Raw genomic sequence first — 21,712 nt, 5'->3', positions numbered from 1 at the left:
CTTTGAGAAATGGCTTTCTTTTTGCCACTCTTCCATAAAGGCCAGATTTGTGCAGTGTACGACTGATTGTTGTCCTATGGACAGACTCTCCCACCTCAGCTGTAGTTCTCTGCAGTTCATCCAGAGTGATCATGGGCCTCTTGGCTGCATCTCTGATCAGTCTTCTCCTTGTCTGAGCTGAAAGTTTAGAGGGACGGCCAGGTCTTGGTAGATTTGAAGTGGTCTGATACTCCTTCCATTTCAAAATGATCGCTTGCACAGTGCTCCTTGGGATGTTTAAAGCTTGGGAAATCTTTTTGTATCCGAATCCGGCTTTAAACTTCTCCACAACATAATTACGGACCTGCCTGGTGTGTTCCTTGGTCTTCATGATGCTCTCTGCGCTTTCAACAGAACCCTGAGACTATCGCAGAGCAGGTGCATTTATACAGAGACTTGATTACACACAGGTGGATTCTATTTATCACCATCAGTCATTTAGGACAACATTGGATCATTCAGAGATCCTCGCTGAACTTCTGGAGTGAGTTTGCTGCACTGAAAGTAAAGGGGCCGAATAATTTTGCACGCACCACTTTTCAGTTTTTTATTTGCTAAAAAAGTTTAAAATGATCCAATAGATTTCGCTCCACTTCACAATTGTGTCCCACTTGTTGGTGATTCTTCACAAAAAATAAACATTTTATATCTTTATTTTTGAAGCCTGAAAAGTGGCAAAAGGTTGAAAAGTTTAAGGGGGCCGAATACTTTCGCAAGGCACTGTATATATATATATATATATATATATATATATATATATATATATATATATATATATATATATATATATATATATATATATATATATATATATATATATATATATTTTACACACCCACACACATTTTCTAGCAAAAATAATTATGATTTTTACATGTAGGTGAGGAGAGTGCAAAAATAGGCCCGCTATGGAAATGGTTACTCTGTGTGTTATATAATCCTTTTTTTTTTTTTAGGACAGCGATAGCTGCTTTATTTATAGATCATCTTCTGGCTGTCAGTTTGACAGCCAGGAATTGCCAGCAAGTAGGGGAAGGCATAACAGTGCCGCAAAAAAGGACAGAGCGCACACCACATGTCCTATGTTTTTCAGTTTAACTAGCTGTGGAGCACATCCAGTGTCTACAACTAGTTACACTCTAAATTTCCACACCTGATTAAAAAGCACACCTTTCGTTCACCAATATTGCTCAGACTCACTGCTCAAATGTCATTTACTATAGAAAAGTCCAATTGCATGTTAACATACCCGAAGCCTCCAACCATGGCAGGTAACTCGCATGTCATATTTCTGGTGATATGTTGAGCTTACCTGAATAGAGAAGAATCCGCTGTCATCCATGTTTCCAGAAGGTTGCTGCAATAAACAGGAGGTGGAAACATCAGGAATAATGCAAAAGCAAAGTACAAACAAAATGTTGAAAATTTGCATTTACTTTCCCCCCTTCACCTTCCATCTCAGAGAAAGTGACACCTAAACAAGAAGTGAAAATAAATCTCTTATTTGCACAGCCAAAGTCTACACCACCCAAGCAGCATGTACGTTGCGACAGTAGGACCCTGTGCTACCTGGTTTACACCAGATTGTGGAGGGAAAGGCACGCTGATTGCACAGCTGTGTGCTGGGGTATTTAGTTGTGACCTGGCAACTATCGCAATCTGATGTGGTTGACAGTGACTGGTGCAGGTTGTCTGCTGCTAAACCACTCTGTCCACCTGTGTCTCCTTGGTCAGAGGGAGCAGTGCTGCGGAGTGCTGGTGATTGGAGCACAGACACTATAGAGTGGGATAGTCTCGCCATAAAGGTGTTAGCGGGGCGGAAAGAAATTTCTGAAGGTAATAGTAAGCTGGACACTATTGCTGCTGTGACAAATGAAGAGGCTGCAAAGCCAGTAGACACTGGTGCATTGGCTGTTGCAGAACTTAACCCCCTCCAAGTGGAAGGATTAGAAAAAGGTGCATACGTGGCAGAAGTTTTGTCCACAGCAAAGGAGATGAGTAATGTTGAGTGTCAGGATGGTGGGATAATGGATAGGGACTTAGAAGGGCTCAGGATTGCTGAAAATGAGAGGATGAGTGTGACACATGCGAATTGCAGTGCTCATGGGGAACTGCAAGTTTTGTCAGTTGCCTTGGAGGTGGAGGTCTCCGAGTGTCTTGGCCTCTCAAGCCTTAGCAAATGAGCCCCTCCACGTCGCTGGTAAAGGAAAAGTCCCTAGAGCTCTGTGTTTAGATGTGGCATGTCTAGAAATAACAGAGATGTTGTTGGAATTGGTGAAAATCTTCCACTGTACACCTGCATGTATCCTCCGCAGATGGGCGACCTGGTACTGCGTAGTACCAATCAGTGGAGACACGTGGTTCAGGCGATGTTGAGCACTGTTGATAAAAATTGGTTACTGCAACGTTGGTTACTTTTGTGGAATGTTGTCTCACAGTTCTCTCCGAGAGTGCTTCCAGTGACAGTTGTGTCTGGAAGGCGTTCAGGGGAACTTCTAGAGTAATCAGAAATGATAGACATAGTGGAAGTCTCTCTGTATGCTGGTGTGATAAAGGTGCATTCCTGCTGGTGCGGTCCGAGGTGCGGCTGAGCAGGGGTTGCTACATGGCGCGTGTGCTGTCTCGCCCGCTAGACCTCATGTAAAGGAAGGACCCGGAAAAGACGCGGCAGTAGTGGGAATTCAGTGCATCATTCGCAGGGAGGTGCAGTTTGAGGTACCCGGAGACTTTGCCAAGAAATAACAGTGTTGGTAATTGTAATGAAAAAGTGTATGAGAAGCACTGTAGAGCACTGTCGGACAGCTCAGAGGTATTGGTTGAGCTACCAGTGGACACAAATACGGTTAAAGAGATTGGTGGAAAAATGTAGCGAAAAACGTACATTGGTAGGACAGTTGCTATTGGAGTGTTGGACAACAGGGGGGCGATGTGAAACTGCGAGGATGTCCCAGGGAGTAACTGCTTGCCTGTAGATGGTCCCTCCCTAGACAATGTCCTAGCAAACAAGGGGACAAGAGGTCCTGATGATAATGATGAGTTGAATAACCCCTTGTGGAACATTGCTATTGAGGTTAAACAGAAACATGTGGTGTTGCTCTCAGATGATTTGGTTGCCAAGGGTAACCACACAGGGGTTTAGTAAACCTGAGAAACTGATGTTGTTGGTTAGTGTTGTGTCAGGTAGTGAGAGGGGCCAGTCCCTGACAAGTTTCATGGAAGTGGGTCCCCAACAGTCCCGGTAGAGTAGGTCTATGGGAGAAAAGAAGACAGCGAGGGTCCCGTGGCCAGAAGGTATAGAGAGGTTAGTGGGAGCCCACGGTTTAGGAAGAAGTGCCGCACACCCAGAAGATGATGTGGGTGGAGTGCCCCTTTAGAAAAAAGGTTGGGCAGATTAGGACTCCTGCTGCTGATAGTTGGCACAGAGGTGCCAAGGGGAAGTGCTGGTGGAAACATAACTGGAAAAAGAAATGGACCTACGCAGCTAATGGCTGGCACAGAGGTGTCCTATTCATAGTGACGGGTTCATGTGTTCCCCCCTCTGGTTCAAAACAGGGGGGGGGGGGGGGAGAGATATGCGACAGTAGTGTGTTACCTGGAAGATTGCCATTTTATGCCAGACTATGGAAGGAAAGGTGTGTGCTGAGCTATTTAGTTGTGGCCATAGCTCAGTGTTCCACCCAACAGATAGGAAGTCTGTGCATGGGAGTCAGGTGGACACCCATTCCTCTGGAGAGGAGTCAGAGGCTGCAGGAGGCAGATGTACTTGGTGACAGAGCAGCAAGGCGCTGATCAGGAGTGAGCTAGGAGAGAGCTAAACTCTTCTTTTGGGTCTGAGGAACATACCTAAGGCCTAGGCTAAAGGCCTGAATCAGCCGTATGGGAATAATGTAAGCCAGGAGGCTAATGTATTGAGTGTGCAAGATACAGTAATGGTGGAAACCCCTGCGTGGGTACTGATGTCTTTGTGAACTTTTCCATGCTTTTAAATAAAAGTGGGCCACCGGGCCCTTAAAAATACAGTTTTGTACTGGCGTACTCGCTGCAAAATGCGCCTACCGTTGTATCTTACAAGGTTTAAAAGGGATGCTGAAAATTTGTTCTTTCATATAATGAAATTGGGAAGAAAATTACCGATGACAGAAAAAGCCAACCACTGAAAAAAGCAGGCCAATGACAGTACAGATCCAAGACGAGAGGTGACCGATGAGAACTGTTTAGACAGAAAGCGAAGGTGGGCTCAAGATAGCTGCTGCAGCTCTAAAGCTCTGTGCAGATGCAGAGTTTGATGGGAATGGAGAAGAAAACTTGCTATAAGTGTGGTAAGGCTGGAGTTTAAGCATAATCAGCCAGGTATCTGTAACGAACAGCGACGTTTCACTAGAGTGACTCTTTAACCTATTGCTGCTGGCAAAACAGATGTATGCGGTGTCGAGGAAGGGAGTCTTTATAGGTTCCACATGTGCGTCAGCATTTGTGCTTGGAAGCACGCTCCATTGCATCCTCCCAGCGCAGAGAACTATCCGTCTGGTCTCTTACCAACAATCAGGAGTCCCAGCTCCCAATCACATGATAACTGTGAAAGCCTGTGATTGGCACAACAATCAATCAGTAAAACCCACTCCTGGTACTCTCTCTTTCTCTTCTGGATCCAGGAAAGATACAAATATTTATTTTTCTCCTAGCCAAGGAGGTTAGCAAACAAAAAGTTTGTATGTAAAAATAGAAAAAAAAATTAAATTAAAATGATAAATTAGAAGGATCAGTGCTTGATCTAGGTTAGCATCAACAAAAAAAGTGTGTTTTGGGTAGGATGATGAGAATAATAATAATAATAATATTATTATTATTATTATTATTATTATTAAATATAATATATGGCATTAAGGGGGTAAATCTTCTGGAAGTTTAACAGGACAGGTTCCACTCAGAACAGACCTCGCCATGGTCGACCAAACATGTTGAGTGCACATGCTCAGCGTGATATCCAGGAGGTTGACTTTGGGAAATAGTCAACAGTGCTGCCAGCATTGCTGCAGAGGTTGAAGGGTCAGCCTGTCAGTGATAAGACCATACGCACGCACACTGCATCAAATTGTTCTGCATGGCTGTCGTCCCACAAGGAAGCTTCTTCTAAAGATGATATACAAGAAAGCCTGCAAACAGTTTGCTGAAGACAGACTAAAGACATGGTTTACTGGAACCATGTCCTTGTGGTCTGATGAGACCAAGATAAACTTATTTGGTTCAGATGGTGTGAAGCGTGTGTGGGGGCAACCAGGTGAGGAGTACAAAACGTGTCTTGCCTACAGTCAAGCATGGTAGTGGGAGTGTCATTGTCTGGGGCTGCACGAGTGCCGCTGGCACTGGGGAGCTACAGTTCATTGAGGGAACCATGAATGCCAACATGTACTGTGACATACTGAAGAAGAGCATGATCCCCTCCCTTCAGAGACTGGGCCGCAGGGCAGTATTCCAACATGATAATGACCCCAAACACACCTCCAAGATGACCACTGCCTTGCTAAAGAAGCTGAGGGTAAAAGTGATGGACTGGCCAAGTATGTCTCCAGATTGAGCATCTGTGGGGCATCCTCAAAACGGAAGGTGGAGGAGCGCAAGGTCTCAAACATCCACCAGCTCTGTGATGTCATCACGGAGGAGTGGAAGAGGACTTCAGTGACAACCTGTGAAGCTCTGGTGACCTCCATGCCCAAGAGGGTTAGGGCAGTGCTGGAAAATAATGGCGGCCACACAAAATATTGACACTTTGAGCCCAATTTGGACATTTTCACTTAGGGGTGTACCCACTTTTGTTGCCAGCGGTTTAGACATTAATAGCTGTGTGTTGAGTTATTTTGAGGGGACAGCAAATTTACACTGTTATACAAGCTGTACACTCACTACTTTACATTGTAGACAAGTGTCATTTCTTCAGTGTTGTCACATGGAAAGATAGAAGAAAATATTTACAAAAATGTGAGGGGTGTACTCACTTTTGTGAGATATTGTATATTAATAAATATATGTATTTTCCTATATTTCAAGTAATCTTCTGACAAAAAAAAAAAAATACAGATTTTTACTTATAAACAAAAAGTCAGGAAAAGAAAAACCCTGGTCTTCAAGTGGTTAAAAAAAAGCGTGTCCAATGGCACATTTTGAATAAAGTGTAAACAAGCCCTTGGCGGGGATTTATAGGGCAGATCTGCACTGTTTATTGACCCGACTAGGGGATATAATAATAAAAACATATACGGTATCCCCATGAATGTCTGGTGTAGGAGAGTTTATTTAGGTTTATTTTTTTTATTTTTTTGTGGTGGGTCGGGCTAAAGGAAAGTTATACACATTTTGGAAAAAAAAAAAAAAAAAACACTTTGGTCCATTTTTCTGTTAACCACTCGACCTCCAGAAGATTTACCCCCCTTCATGACCAGGTATTTTTTTTTTCCCGATACGGCACTGCGTTACTTTAAAGGACAATTGCGTGGACGTGAAACACTAAACCCAAATGAAATTGATGTCATTTTGTTCCCACGAAAAGATTTCTTTTGGCGGTATAAACAAAAAAAGGCCGACAATTATAAAACACATCCAATTTCTTCATAAATTTCAGCCAATATGTATTCTGCTAAGTTTTTGGTAAAAAATCCCAACATGCGTATATTGATTTTTTTATTTTTAAAAAGCTTATGGCGTGCAAAACACCCAAAAACTTCCACCAGGTGCCAAAAAAAGTGCACACACATCAAGAGTGAAACACAAAAACGTGCCATGGGTGTCTGCTATCCTCCGCAAGGAAGGACTTTACCCTGATCCCCGGGGCGTTAGGCTCCAGACGGGGACTAAGGTACCAATACATGGCCCATCTAGCCGAAGCCGGACGACCGCCTTTCTCCGGAAGGTCTGCCGAAACAGACCCACCCAGGTACTAGGGTAGGGGCTCCCCTGAAGGGAGAGCCCCCCCAAAGAGAGGGCGAACCAAGCCAGAAGGCCTATGTCCACCCTCACACAAGACTTTCAGAGTTGGCCCGAGGACCGACACCCTACTAGTCAAACATGCAGGTGACAACACAAAACGTGACAAAACACACACACACAAATAAAATAAAGTGGGGAAGGGATAGTGGAGAGGGAAGAGTGAAAAAGTGGCCATTGTGTAACACAATGACCAGGCCCTCCGGCCAGGAATCAAAAATTCCTCTGGTCCTAGCCAAAAGGCCCGGCCCTAGAGGCAGATGTGAAAAGGTGCATTATAGTGACGTGACCAAGGTGCCAAACATCAGAGTGATTAAATCACAGTGAAAGTAAGGCACCCCTGAATTGACACTTCAGGGGCACATCACCAAGCCCCCACCCCAGCCAGAAAGGCATGGAGATCCAGGAGTTTAGCGAGAGCCCTTTGCCATCAGGCCTCACCCTCGCTCCCATCACTCCTACCCAATTACATTCGGGAAGTACTGGCCGTTCCCCCGGTGGGAGAAAGGGGAACCAACATTCCCTCCTGAAAAACCGACCAGAGCTAAAGCCGCCCCAATCCAGGCCAGAAGGCCAGAAGGCCAGAAGGCCAGGGTCCCCCCCCCCCCCCGGCCAGTGGTTCTCCATCCTCATCAGAAGGCTTCCCTTTCGGCTACGAACCGCTGCGGGTTACCTTCACACCAGCAGGTTTTGCATAGCAACTGCCACCCCTGCTCCACCTCGCCGTAGAACAGGGATGGAAGCAAGCGCCACCTCCTGGTAACTGATAAGAACAGATACTACACTTGATCTTAGCCAAAAGACCGAGAAGCGATGCGTATATATTGATTGGTTTACGTGAAAGTTATACAAACTATGGAATAAAATAACAGAATTAAAAAAATAATAATTAATTATACTAGTAAGAGAGAGAGAGAGAGAGCGCTATTTTTATCTGTCATTAACCACTTGCCGCCTGGTCTTTTTTTTATTTGTTTAGCAAAAAAAATAAAAAATAAAAAAACGTAGAGGTGATCAAATACCACCAAAAAAAAAAAAAAAAAGCTCTATTTGTGGGAAAAAAAAATGATAACAATTTCATTTTAGGTACAGTGTAGCATGACCGCGCAATTGTCATTCAAAGCACGACAGCGCTGAAAGCTCAAAATTGGTCTGGGCAGGAAAGTGTTTAAGTGCCCGGTATTGAAGTGGTTAAATGAAACAAACGCAGTATAATTCACTCAGATACACCAATTAGCTGCAATGATATATTTTGTTTTACTAGATGATAGGATTTGTTTTATCTTTGGATATTAAAAGGGTTAATCTGAATAATTTTGGAACTAAAAAGGCGTACTTACTTGCATGAAGGTCCTATATTCAGCACTTTGTAGCCCTCCTTCCGCCATTCTCATCCGCTCCTGCTCATCCAGCTGCATGGCGATAGAAGATAATTCCACTGGGCTGAAGTACTCTCCTTGGAGCAGGTTGTTCAGGCAGTGCTGGGCACACAGAGAGCCCTCTTGCTGGAATACAGGAAGGGAAGTCACGCATTTAAAGGGTTAGTCCCCCCAAAATTGTTGAGGTTAGAGGTAGTGGGGGGGCCATCACCTGAGGGAGTTCTATATTTACTGGAGACTGCCGAGGGAAGACTGCCCACCTACCTCTTCTGCTCAGCATGTGTTGCTCTTCACTCCTAATGCTGCACTCACCAAAATGTAATAATGGAAATCCAATGAGGAGAGAGGAGCCATGGCGGGATCTACTTGTCAGGCATCCACCAGACACTCACATTTAACTACTTTAATATCAGCCGGTAATTCCCTGTCCCAGTAAATGCAATTTCAGGCGATTTATTCAGGTAGGAATAAATGTAAAGAAGCTGCTAAATTGTATTGGAAATTCCACACCCCCCAGTAAACACACACGTTTTTAGGGTGTGAGCGCTTGTGTTTATACATTAAACTGGGCGGTGTTCTTTGTTATAAACTTTGATATATGATCATTTGAATGTCAATTACTCCATCATACATCTTATACTACGGTAATCAATTTTAGATAATTTTTTTATTTTCAGAAAGAGCTTATTATTGGTGGTGTGAGATGACCGCAATTCATGTTTTATGATTTACTGCATAAAAGAGGAAACACCAATAATTTGGGATTGGTTACAATGGTGGTCAATGGCACTGTGAGGGGTCCCTCTCTCTCTGGTGAGGGCAGGGATGTGGTCTCTTTCTCTCTGGTGAGGGCAGGGATGTTGTCTCTCTCTCTCTCTGGTGAGGGCAGGGATGTGGTCTCTTTCTCTCTGGTGAGGGCAGGGATGTGGTCTCTCTCTCTCTCTCTCTCTCTGGTGAGGGCAGGGATGTGGTCTCTCTCTCTCTCTCTCTCTGGTGAGGGCAGGGATGTGGTCTCTCTCTCTCTCTCTGGTGAGGGCAGGGAAGTGGTCTCTCTCTCTCTCTCTCTCTCTCTCTCTCTCTCTCTCTCTCTGGTGAGGGCAGGGATGTGGTCTCTCTCTCTCTCTCTGGTGAGGGCAGGGATGTGGTCTCTCTCTCTCTCTCTGGTGAGGGCAGGGATGTGGTCTCTCTCTCTCTGGTGAGGGCAGGGATGTGGTCTCTCTCTCTCTCTGGTGAGGGCAGGGATGTGGTCTCTCTCTCTCTCTGGTGAGGGCAGGGATGTGGTCTCTCTCTCTCTCTGGTGAGGGCAGGGATGTTTTCTCTCTCTCTCTCTCTGGTGAGGGCAGGGATGTGGTCTCTCTCTCTCTCTCTGGTGAGGGCAGGGATGTGGTCTCTCTCTCTCTCTCTGGTGAGGGCAGGGATGTGGTCTCTCTCTCTCTCTCTGGTGAGGGCAGGGATGTGGTCTCTCTCTCTCTCTCTCTGGTGAGGGCAGGGATGTGGTCTCTCTCTCTCTCTGGTGAGGGCAGGGATGTGGTCTCTCTCTCTCTCTCTGGTGAGGGCAGGGATGTGGTCTCTCTCTCTCTCTGGTGAGGGCAGGGATGTGGTCTCTCTCTCTCTCTGGTGAGGGCAGGGATGTGGTCTCTCTCTCTCTCTGGTGAGGGCAGGGATGTGGTCTCTCTCTCTCTCTCTGGTGAGGGCAGGGATGTGGTCTCTCTCTCTCTCTCTGGTGAGGGCAGGGATGTGGTCTCTCTCTCTCTCTCTCTGGTGAGGGCAGGGATGTGGTCTCTCTCTGGTGAGGGCAGGGATGTGGTCTCTCTCTCTCTGGTGAGGGCAGGGATGTGGTCTCTCTCTCTCTCTCTCTGGTGAGGGCAGGGATGTGGTCTCTCTCTCTCTCTCTGGTGAGGGCAGGGATGTGGTCTCTCTCTCTCTCTGGTGAGGGCAGGGATGTGGTCTCTCTCTCTCTCTGGTGAGGGCAGGGATGTGGTCTCTCTCTCTCTCTGGTGAGGGCAGGGATGTGGTCTCTCTCTCTCTCTGGTGAGGGCAGGGATGTGGTCTCTCTCTCTCTCTGGTGAGGGCAGGGATGTGGTCTCTCTCTCTCTCTGGTGAGGGCAGGGATGTGGTCTCTCTCTCTCTCTGGTGAGGGCAGGGATGTGGTCTCTCTCTCTCTCTGGTGAGGGCAGGGATGTGGTCTCTCTCTCTCTCTGGTGAGGGCAGGGATGTGGTCTCTCTCTCTCTCTGGTGAGGGCAGGGATGTGGTCTCTCTCTCTCTCTGGTGAGGGCAGGGATGTGGTCTCTCTCTCTCTCTGGTGAGGGCAGGGATGTGGTCTCTCTCTCTCTCTGGTGAGGGCAGGGATGTGGTCTCTCTCTCTCTCTCTGGTGAGGGCAGGGATGTGGTCTCTCTCTCTCTCTCTGGTGAGGGCAGGGATGTGGTCTCTCTCTCTCTGGTGAGGGCAGGGATGTGGTCTCTCTCTCTGGTGAGGGCAGGGATGTGGTCTCTCTCTCTCTGGTGAGGGCAGGGATGTGGTCTCTCTCTCTCTGGTGAGGGCAGGGATGTGGTCTCTCTCTCTCTGGTGAGGGCAGGGATGTGGTCTCTCTCTCTGGTGAGGGCAGGGATGTGGTCTCGCTCTCTCTCTCTGGTGAGGGCAGGGATGTGGTCTCTCTCTCTCTCTCTCTCTCTGGTGAGGGCAGGGATGTGGTCTCTCTCTCTCTCTCTGGTGAGGGCAGGGATGTGGTCTCTCTCTCTCTCTCTCTGGTGAGGGCAGGGATGTGGTCTCTCTCTCTCTGGTGAGGGCAGGGATGTGGTCTCTCTCTCTCTGGTGAGGGCAGGGATGTGGTCTCTCTCTCTCTGGTGAGGGCAGGGATGTGGTCTCTCTCTCTCTCTCTGGTGAGGGCAGGGATGTGGTCTCTCTCTCTCTCTCTGGTGAGGGCAGGGATGTGGTCTCTCTCTCTCTGGTGAGGGCAGGGATGTGGTCTCTCTCTCTCTGGTGAGGGCAGGGATGTGGTCTCTCTCTCTCTGGTGAGGGCAGGGATGTGGTCTCTCTCTCTCTCTGGTGAGGGCAGGGATGTGGTCTCTCTCTCTCTGGTGAGGGGAGAGACCACATCCCTGCCCTCACCAGAGAGAGAGAGAGAGACCACATCCCTGCCCTCACCAGAGAGAGAGAGAGAGACCACATCCCTGCCCTCACCAGAGAGAGAGAGAGAGCACATCCCTGCCCTCACCAGAGAGAGAGAGAGAGACCACATCCCTGCCCTCACCAGAGAGAGAGAGAGAGACCACATCCCTGCCCTCACCAGAGAGAGAGAGAGAGACCACATCCCTGCCCTCACCAGAGAGAGAGCGAGAGACCACATCCCTGCCCTCACCAGAGAGAGAGCGAGACCACATCCCTGCCCTCACCAGAGAGAGAGCGAGACCACATCCCTGCCCTCACCAGAGAGAGAGCGAGACCACATCCCTGCCCTCACCAGAGAGAGAGAGAGACCACATCCCTGCCCTCACCAGAGAGAGAGAGAGACCACATCCCTGCCCTCACCAGAGAGAGAGAGAGACCACATCCCTGCCCTCACCAGAGAGAGAGAGAGACCACATCCCTGCCCTCACCAGAGAGAGAGAGAGACCACATCCCTGCCCTCACCAGAGAGAGAGAGAGACCACATCCCTGCCCTCACCAGAGAGAGAGAGAGACCACATCCCTGCCCTCACCAGAGAGAGAGAGAGACCACATCCCTGCCCTCACCAGAGAGAGAGAGACCACATCCCTGCCCTCACCAGAGAGAGAGAGACCACATCCCTGCCCTCACCAGAGAGAGAGAGACCACATCCCTGCCCTCACCAGAGAGAGAGAGACCACATCCCTGCCCTCACCAGAGAGAGAGAGAGAGACCACATCCCTGCCCTCACCAGAGAGAGAGAGAGAGACCACATCCCTGCCCTCACCAGAGAGAGAGAGAGAGACCACATCCCTGCCCTCACCAGAGAGAGAGAGAGAGAGACCACATCCCTGCCCTCACCAGAGAGAGAGAGACCACATCCCTGCCCTCACCAGAGAGAGAGAGACCACATCCCTGCCCTCACCAGAGAGAGAGAGAGAGAGACCACATCCCTGCCCTCACCAGAGAGAGAGAGAGAGAGAGACCACATCCCTGCCCTCACCAGAGAGAGAGAGAGAGAGACCACATCCCTGCCCTCACCAGAGAGAGAGACCACATCCCTGCCCTCACCAGAGAGAGAGAGACCACATCCCTGCCCTCACCAGAGAGAGAGAGACCACATCCCTGCCCTCACCAGAGAGAGAGACCACATCCCTGCCCTCACCAGAGAGAGAGAGAGACCACATCCCTGCCCTCACCAGAGAGAGAGAGAGACAACATCCCTGCCCTCACCAGAGAGAGAGAGAGAGACAACATCCCTGCCCTCACCAGAGAGAGAGAGAGACCACATCCCTGCCCTCACCAGAGAGAGAGAGAGACCACATCCCTGCCCTCACCAGAGAGAGAGAGAGACCACATCCCTGCCCTCACCAGAGAGAGAGAGAGACCACATCCCTGCCCTCACCAGAGAGAGAGAGAGACCACATGTGGTCTCTCTCTCTCTCTCTGGTGAGGGCAGGGATGTGGTCTCTCTCTCTCTGGTGAGGGCAGGGATGTGGTCTCTCTCTCTCTGGTGAGGGCAGGGATGTGGTCTCTCTCTCTCTGGTGAGGGCAGGGATGTGGTCTCTCTCTCTCTGGTGAGGGCAGGGATGTGGTCTCTCTCTCTCTGGTGAGGGCAGGGATGTGGTCTCTCTCTCTCTGGTGAGGGCAGGGATGTGGTCTCTCTCTCTCTGGTGAGGGCAGGGATGTGGTCTCTCTCTCTCTGGTGAGGGCAGGGATGTGGTCTCTCTCTCTCTGGTGAGGGCAGGGATGTGGTCTCTCTCTCTCTGGTGAGGGCAGGGATGTGGTCTCTCTCTCTCTCTGGTGAGGGCAGGGATGTGGTCTCTCTCTCTCTCTGGTGAGGGCAGGGATGTGGTCTCTCTCTCTCTCTGGTGAGGGCAGGGATGTGGTCTCTCTCTCTCTGGTGAGGGCAGGGATGTGGTCTCTCTCTCTCTGGTGAGGGCAGGGATGTGGTCTCTCTCTCTCTGGTGAGGGCAGGGATGTGGTCTCTCTCTCTCTGGTGAGGGCAGGGATGTGGTCTCTCTCTCTCTCTGGTGAGGGCAGGGATGTGGTCTCTCTCTCTCTCTGGTGAGGGCAGGGATGTGGCTCTCTCTCTCTCTGGTGAGGGCAGGGATGTGGTCTCTCTCTCTCTGGTGAGGGCAGGGATGTGGTCTCTCTCTCTCTCTGGTGAGGGCAGGGATGTGGTCTCTCTCTCTCTCTGGTGAGGGCAGGGATGTGGTCTCTCTCTCTCTCTGGTGAGGGCAGGGATGTGGTCTCTCTCTCTCTCTGGTGAGGGCAGGGATGTGGTCTCTCTCTCTCTCTGGTGAGGGCAGGGATGTGGTCTCTCTCTCTCTCTGGTGAGGGCAGGGATGTGGTCTCTCTCTCTCTCTGGTGAGGGCAGGGATGTGGTCTCTCTCTCTCTCTGGTGAGGGCAGGGATGTGGTCTCTCTCTCTCTCTGGTGAGGGCAGGGATGTGGTCTCTCTCTCTCTCTCTGGTGAGGGCAGGGATGTGGTCTCTCTCTCTCTCTCTGGTGAGGGCAGGGATGTGGTCTCTCTCTCTCTCTCTCTGGTGAGGGCAGGGATGTGGTCTCTCTCTCTCTCTCTCTGGTGAGGGCAGGGATGTGGTCTCTCTCTCTCTCTCTGGTGAGGGCAGGGATGTGGTCTCTCTCTCTCTCTCTGGTGAGGGCAGGGATGTGGTCTCTCTCTCTCTCTGGTGAGGGCAGGGATGTGGTCTCTCTCTCTCTCTCTCTGGTGAGGGCAGGGATGTGGTCTCTCTCTCTCTCTGGTGAGGGCAGGGATGTGGTCTCTCTCTCTCTCTGGTGAGGGCAGGGATGTGGTCTCTCTCTCTCTCTCTGGTGAGGGCAGGGATGTGGTCTCTCTCTCTCTCTCTGGTGAGGGCAGGGATGTGGTCTCTCTCTCTCTCTCTGGTGAGGGCAGGGATGTGGTCTCTCTCTCTCTCTGGTGAGGGCAGGGATGTGGTCTCTCTCTCTCTCTGGTGAGGGCAGGGATGTGGTCTCTCTCTCTCTCTGGTGAGGGCAGGGATGTGGTCTCTCTCTCTCTCTGGTGAGGGCAGGGATGTGGTCTCTCTCTCTCTCTGGTGAGGGCAGGGATGTGGTCTCTCTCTCTCTCTGGTGAGGGCAGGGATGTGGTCTCTCTCTCTCTCTGGTGAGGGCAGGGATGTGGTCTCTCTCTCTCTCTGGTGAGGGCAGGGATGTGGTCTCTCTCTCTGGTGAGGGCAGGGATGTGGTCTCTCTCTCTGGTGAGGGCAGGGATGTGGTCTCTCTCTCTCTGGTGAGGGCAGGGATGTGGTCTCTCTCTCTCTGGTGAGGGCAGGGATGTGGTCTCTCTCTCTGGTGAGGGCAGGGATGTGGTCTCTCTCTCTCTGGTGAGGGCAGGGATGTGGTCTCTCTCTCTCTCTCTGGTGAGGGCAGGGATGTGGTCTCTCTCTCTCTCTCTGGTGAGGGCAGGGATGTGGTCTCTCTCTCTCTGGTGAGGGCAGGGATGTGGTCTCTCTCTCTCTCTGGTGAGGGCAGGGATGTGGTCTCTCTCTCTCTCTGGTGAGGGCAGGGATGTTGTCTCTCTCTCTCTCTGGTGAGGGCAGGGATGTGGTCTCTCTCTCTCTCTGGTGAGGGCAGGGATGTGGTCTCTCTCTCTGGTGAGGGCAGGGATGTGGTCTCTCTCTCTGGTGAGGGCAGGGATGTGGTCTCTCTCTCTCTGGTGAGGGCAGGGATGTGGTCTCTCTCTCTCTGGTGAGGGCAGGGATGTGGTCTCTCTCTCTGGTGAGGGCAGGGATGTGGTCTCTCTCTCTCTCTCTGGTGAGGGCAGGGATGTGGTCTCTCTCTCTCTCTCTCTCTGGTGAGGGCAGGGATGTGGTCTCTCTCTCTCTCTCTGGTGAGGGCAGGGATGTGGTCTCTCTCTCTCTGGTGAGGGCAGGGATGTGGTCTCTCTCTCTCTCTGGTGAGGGCAGGGATGTGGTCTCTCTCTCTCTCTCTGGTGAGGGCAGGGATGTGGTCTCTCTCTCTCTCTCTGGTGAGGGCAGGGATGTGGTCTCTCTCTCTCTCTCTGGTGAGGGCAGGGATGTGGTCTCTCTCTCTCTCTGGTGAGGGCAGGGATGTGGTCTCTCTCTCTCTCTGGTGAGGGCAGGGATGTGGTCTCTCTCTCTCTCTGGTGAGGGCAGGGATGTGGTCTCTCTCTCTCTCTGGTGAGGGCAGGGATGTGGTCTCTCTCTCTCTGGTGAGGGCAGGGATGTGGTCTCTCTCTCTCTCTGGTGAGGGCAGGGATGTGGTCTCTCTCTCTCTCTGGTGAGGGCAGGGATGTGGTCTCTCTCTCTCTCTGGTGAGGGCAGGGATGTGGTCTCTCTCTCTCTCTGGTGAGGGCAGGGATGTGGTCTCTCTCTCTCTCTGGTGAGGGCAAGGATGTGGTCTCTCTCTCTCTCTGGTGAGGGCAGGGATGTGGTCTCTCTCTCTCTCTCTGGTGAGGGCAGGGATGTGGTCTCTCTCTCTCTCTGGTGAGGGCAGGGATGTGGTCTCTCTCTCTCTCTGGTGAGGGCAGGGATGTGGTCTCTCTCTCTCTCTGGTGAGGGCAGGGATGTGGTCTCTCTCTCTCTCTGGTGAGGGCAGGGATGTGGTCTCTCTCTCTCTCTGGTGAGGGCAGGGATGTGGTCTCTCTCTCTCTCTCTGGTGAGGGCAGGGATGTGGTCTCTCTCTCTCTCTGGTGAGGGCAGGGATGTGGTCTCTCTCTCTCTCTCTCTCTGGTGAGGGCAGGGATGTGGTCTCTCTCTCTCTTCTGGTGAGGGCAGGGATGTGGTCTCTCTCTCTCTCTCTCTCTGGTGAGGGCAGGGATGTGGTCTCTCTCTCTCTGGTGAGGGCAGGGATGTGGTCTCTCTCTCTCTCTCTCTGGTGAGGGCAGGGATGTGGTCTCTCTCTCTCTCTCTGGTGAGGGCAGGGATGTGGTCTCTCTCTCTCTCTCTCTCTGGTGAGGGCAGGGATGTGGTCTCTCTCTCTCTCTCTGGTGAGGGCAGGGATGTGGTCTCTCTCTCTCTCTCTGGTGAGGGCAGGGATGTGGTCTCTCTCTCTCTCTCTCTCTGGTGAGGGCAGGGATGTGGTCTCTCTCTCTCTCTCTGGTGAGGGCAGGGATGTGGTCTCTCTCTCTCTCTCTGGTGAGGGCAGGGATGTGGTCTCTCTCTCTCTCTCTGGTGAGGGCAGGGATGTGGTCTCTCTCTCTCTCTCTGGTGAGGGCAGGGATGTGGTCTCTCTCTCTCTCTCTGGTGAGGGCAGGGATGTGGTCTCTCTCTCTCTCTCTGGTGAGGGCAGGGATGTGGTCTCTCTCTCTCTCTCTGGTGAGGGCAGGGATGTGGTCTCTCTCTCTCTCTCTGGTGAGGGCAGGGATGTGGTCTCTCTCTCTCTCTCTGGTGAGGGCAGGGATGTGGTCTCTCTCTCTCTCTCTGGTGAGGGCAGGGATGTGGTCTCTCTCTCTCTCTCTGGTGAGGGCAGGGATGTGGTCTCTCTCTCTCTCTCTGGTGAGGGCAGGGATGTGGTCTCTCTCTCTCTCTGGTGAGGGCAGGGATGTGGTCTCTCTCTCTCTCTGGTGAGGGCAGGGATGTGGTCTCTCTCTCTCTCTGGTGAGGGCAGGGATGTGGTCTCTCTCTCTCTGGTGAGGGCAGGGATGTGGTCTCTCTCTCTGGTGAGGGCAGGGATGTGGTCTCTCTCTCTGGTGAGGGCAGGGATGTGGTCTCTCTCCAGTGAGGGCAGGGATGTGGTCTCTCTCCAGTGAGGGCAGGGATGTGGTCTCTCTCTCTCTCTCGTGGGGGCAGGGATGTGGTCTCTCTCTCTCTCCGGTGAGGGCAGGGATGTGGTCTCTCTCTCTCTCTCTGGTGGGGGCAGGGATGTGGTCTCTCTCTCTCTGGTGGGGGCAGGGATGTGGTCTCTCTCTCTCTGGTGGGGGCAGGGATGTGGTCTCTCTCTCTCTCTGGTGGGGGCAGGGATGTGGTCTCTCTCTCTCTCTGGTGGGGGCAGGGATGTGGTCTCTCTCTCTCTCTGGTGGGGGCAGGGATGTGGTCTCTCTCTCTCTCTCTGGTGAGGGCAGGGATGTGGTCTCTCTCTCTCTCTGGTGAGGGCAGGGATGTGGTCTCTCTCTCTCTCTCTGGTGAGGGCAGGGATGTGGTCTCTCTCTCTCTCTGGTGAGGGCAGGGATGTGGTCTCTCTCTCTCTCTGGTGAGGGCAGGGATGTGGTCTCTCTCTCTCCCTGGTGAGGGCAGGGATGTGGTCTCTCTCTCTCTCTGGTGAGGGCAGGGATGTGGTCTCTCTCTCTCTCTGGTGAGGGCAGGGATGTGGTCTCTCTCTCTCTCTGGTGAGGGCAGGGATGTGGTCTCTCTCTCTGGTGAGGGCAGGGATGTGGTCTCTCTCTCTGGTGAGGGCAGGGATGTGGTCTCTCTCTCTCTCTCTGGTGAGGGCAGGGATGTGGTCTCTCTCTCTCTCTCTGGTGAGGGCAGGGATGTGGTCTCTCTCTCTCTCTCTGGTGAGGGCAGGGATGTGGTCTCTCTCTCTCTCTGGTGAGGGCAGGGATGTGGTCTCTCTCTCTCTCTGGTGAGGGCAGGGATGTGGTCTCTCTCTCTCTCTGGTGAGGGCAGGGATGTGGTCTCTCTCTCTCTGGTGAGGGCAGGGATGTGGTCTCTCTCTCTGGTGAGGGCAGGGATGTGGTCTCTCTCTCTGGTGAGGGCAGGGATGTGGTCTCTCTCCAGTGAGGGCAGGGATGTGGTCTCTCTCCAGTGAGGGCAGGGATGTGGTCTCTCTCTCTCTCTCTCTCTCGTGGGGGCAGGGATGTGGTCTCTCTCTCTCCGGTGAGGGCAGGGATGTGGTCTCTCTCTCTCTCTCTGGTGGGGGCAGGGATGTGGTCTCTCTCTCTCTGGTGGGGGCAGGGATGTGGTCTCTCTCTCTCTCTGGTGGGGGCAGGGATGTGGTCTCTCTCTCTCTCTGGTGGGGGCAGGGATGTGGTCTCTCTCTCTCTCTGGTGGGGGCAGGGATGTGGTCTCTCTCTCTCTCTGGTGGGGGCAGGGATGTGGTCTCTCTCTCTCTGGTGGGGGCAGGGATGTGGTCTCTCTCTCTCTCTCTGGTGGGGGCAGGGATGTGGTCTCTCTCTCTCTCTGGTGGGGGCAGGGATGTGGTCTCTCTCTCTCTCTCTGGTGGGGGCAGGGATGTGGTCTCTCTCTCTGGTGGGGGCAGGGATGTGGTCTCTCTCTCTCTCTCTCTCTGGTGGGGGCAGGGATGTGGTCTCTCTCTCTCTCTCTCTCTCTGGTGGGGGCAGGGATGTGGTCTCTCTCTCTCTCTCTGGTGGGGGCAGGGATGTGGTCTCTCTCTCTCTCTGGTGGGGGCAGGGATGTGGTCTCTCTCTGGTGGGGGCAGGGATGTGGTCTCTCTCTTTCAGGTGAGGTCAGGGATCTCCCTCTGGTTTTTCTCTCAGGTAGGCCCCTCTCACATCCTCGGTCTGGGTTAGTACTGCGCTCTCGCTCACAGGGTCCTCGGTCCCCCATAGCGCTCCCACCTCGCCGGCTCCCTTGCCTCCCACTTACTTTCTCGTGAAAGATCACCTCCATGTTTATTTGTCTCAGCAGGCGACCCCGCCCACGACACGGCTGTGCCGGTAGTAAACCGTCCAATCGATGTAAGTGTATCCTGTCACCTGACCACGCGTCCTCTTCCAGTCAGCTGACCGTCTTAGGAATCACATGATGCATATGGAACGCCTAAAAGCGTCAGTGCGCTGCGGCCGCCATATTGGAAGCTGGAAACTTGCCGCCAATGGTGGAAATGGTGGAAATACACAACTGAAAGCACTTTGCCTAAGTTGAATAAGTAAATATGATCAAAATAAATTGGTCCTGTGTATTTATCTTGAATCTCTGTGAGCGTTGTGTATTTCTTCAAGATCTGTGCAGTAATCCAGTGTGAGACATGATGTAATAAAGACTGCTCACTGCTGATCTCTCTCCTTGTGCAGGGTGACTGGTCTTGTCTCCGCCCCTCCTGTATTTTCTGTAGTGGGTGGAGCCTTCCAGGCCCCTCCCACCGCTCTGCTCCCCACACAGCCTTTATACAGCCCATGATGACTATAGCTTAGAACAGGGGTGCCCAACCTTTTGAAGAGCAAGGGCCACTTAAGCGACTTAGTAACCAGTCGCAGGCCACAATGAGCAGAGCAGGCGGATGACAAGTCTGTGTCCACTGTGCATATGCAGAGTGGACACAGACACAGCCCACTCTACTCTATGGGCCCTCTGATCCGATCAGATGGAAGGGGACGGATCCACTTCTGTTTTTTTAGCAGATCGGATCTGAGGTAGGCGGGTGTAAACTGACAAAAGTCTGTTTACACCCGCGAGAGAGATTGCCACCTCCAGTCCAGGGGCCTCTTTAGAGAGAGATTGCCACCTCCAGTCCAGGGGCTCCTTCAGAGAGAGATTGCCATCTCCAGTCCAGGGGGCCCCTTCATAGATAGATTGACATAACTCCAGTCCAGGGGCACCTTCAAAAAGGGATTGACATATCTCCAGTCCAGGGGCCTCTTCAGAGAGAGATTGCCACCTCCAGTCCAGGGGCTCTTTCAGAGAGAGATTGCCATCTCCAGTCCAGGGGGCCCCTTCATAGATAGATTGACATAACTCCAGTCCAGGGGCCCCTTCAGAGAGAGATTGCCATCTCCAGTCCAGGGACCCCTTCAGAGAGAGATTGTTATCTTCAGTCCAGGGGCCCCTTCAAAGAGAGATTGCCATCTCCAGTCCAGGGACCCCTTCAGAGAGAGATTGTTATCTCCAGTCCAGGGGCCCCTTCAAATAGAGATTGTCATCTCCAGTCCAGGGACCCCTTCATAGGGAGATTGCTATCTCCAGTCCAGGGGCCCCTTCATAGAGAGATTGCCATCTCCAGTCCAGGGGGCCCCTTCATAGATAGATTGACATAACTCCAGTCCAGGGGCCCCTTCAGAGAGAGATTGCCATCTCCCGTCCAGGGACCCCTTCAGAGAGAGATTGTTATCTCCAGTCCAGGGGCCCCTTCAAAGAGAGATTGCCATCTCCAGTCCAGGGACCCCTTCAGAGAGAGATTGTTATCTCCAGTCCAGGGGCCCCTATAAATAGAGATTGTCATCTACAGTCCAGGGACCCCTTCATAGAGAGATTGCTATCTCCAGCCCAGGGGCCCCTTCATAGAGAGATAGCCACCGCAAGTCCGAGGGCCTTTTCTTAGAACGATTGCTATCACAGTCCAGGGGCCCCTTCAGAGAGAGATTGCCATCTCCAGTCCAGATAGGGTGACTGGACATCTCCATTATCCGGGGACAGTCCCCGGATTGAGGACACTGTCCCTGGACCAAGTCTGTCCCCAGTTTTGTCCCCGGATTGTATTTGAACAGGGGCTGGGGCAATTTCAAAGACAGTCAGTGCAGAATAAAAAATAAAAACGGAATTACCCACCCCCGCTCTGTCGCTCCTACTAGCTTAGGGGGGTGTATTTTTTTCATTATCCGTTCCCCTTTCTGATGATCATGTGCAAGTCGGAGCGGAGGAAATATTTATTCAGTTTCAGGTGCATGCCCATCCAGCTCCGCTCACATATTCTTCTGCCTTGGCTCAAGTCCCTGCCAGCCACCTGCCTGCTTATCTCCTTGCCTTCCCTGGTGGAGTGATCTTCCTCCGCTCCCCACCCAGTAGTACCCGGGGCCCGAAGAGTAAGACTTGACAGGCTGTTATGCGGGCGGCGAGCGGCTATGGGCAGAGAGTCGCTGATTGCCGCCATTGCTAGTAAAAAAAAAATATGTCCCTGGATTTCATTTTAAAAATCTGGTCACCTTAAGTCCAGGGGGCCCCTTCAGAGAGAGATTGCCATCTCCATTCCAGGGGGCCCCTTCAGAGAGAGATTGCCATCTCCAGTCCAGGGGCCCCCTTCATAGAGAGATTGCCACCTCCAGTCCAGGGGCTCCTTCAGAGAGAGATTGGCATCTCTAGTCCGGGGGCCCCTTCATAGAGAGATTGCCATCTCCAGTCCAGGGGGCCCCTTCATAGAGAGATAGCCACCTTCAGTCCAGGTGGCCCTTCATAGAGAGATTGCCATCTCCAGTCCAGTGACCTCTTCATAGAGGGATTGCAACTAAGTCCAGGGGCCACTCCATAGGGAGACTGCCACGTTCAGTCAAGGAAT

The 21,712-nt window shown here is 51.8% G+C and overlaps 1 protein-coding gene and 1 pseudogene across 1 annotated transcript in view; both read right to left on the bottom strand.

The window, feature by feature from the left end:
• ATXN3 (ataxin 3) overlaps window positions 1-19,213 on the bottom strand; it is a 49,863-nt gene extending 30,650 nt beyond the window's left edge. The window contains exons 1-3 of the mRNA XM_077466750.1: window positions 19,090-19,213; window positions 8,358-8,522; window positions 1,352-1,396 (exon numbers count right to left, since the gene is read on the bottom strand). Coding sequence (XP_077322876.1) covers window positions 1,352-1,396; window positions 8,358-8,522; window positions 19,090-19,113 — 234 coding nt within the window. The 5' untranslated portion in view covers window positions 19,114-19,213. The remainder of the gene's footprint in view (window positions 1-1,351; window positions 1,397-8,357; window positions 8,523-19,089) is intronic.
• Window positions 7,700-7,832, bottom strand: LOC143956619 (U2 spliceosomal RNA; annotated as a pseudogene).
• Window positions 19,214-21,712: the final 2,499 nt, after the last annotated feature.

This window comes from Lithobates pipiens, unplaced genomic scaffold (assembly GCF_037356315.1).
Source record: "Lithobates pipiens isolate NorthernLeopardFrog02 unplaced genomic scaffold, aLitPip1_a1.2 Scaffold_37, whole genome shotgun sequence".
Taxonomy (NCBI): Eukaryota; Metazoa; Chordata; class Amphibia; order Anura; family Ranidae; genus Lithobates; species Lithobates pipiens.
The sequence above is the reverse complement of the archived record's forward strand: the minus strand, read 5'-3'. Positions and strand labels throughout refer to the sequence as shown.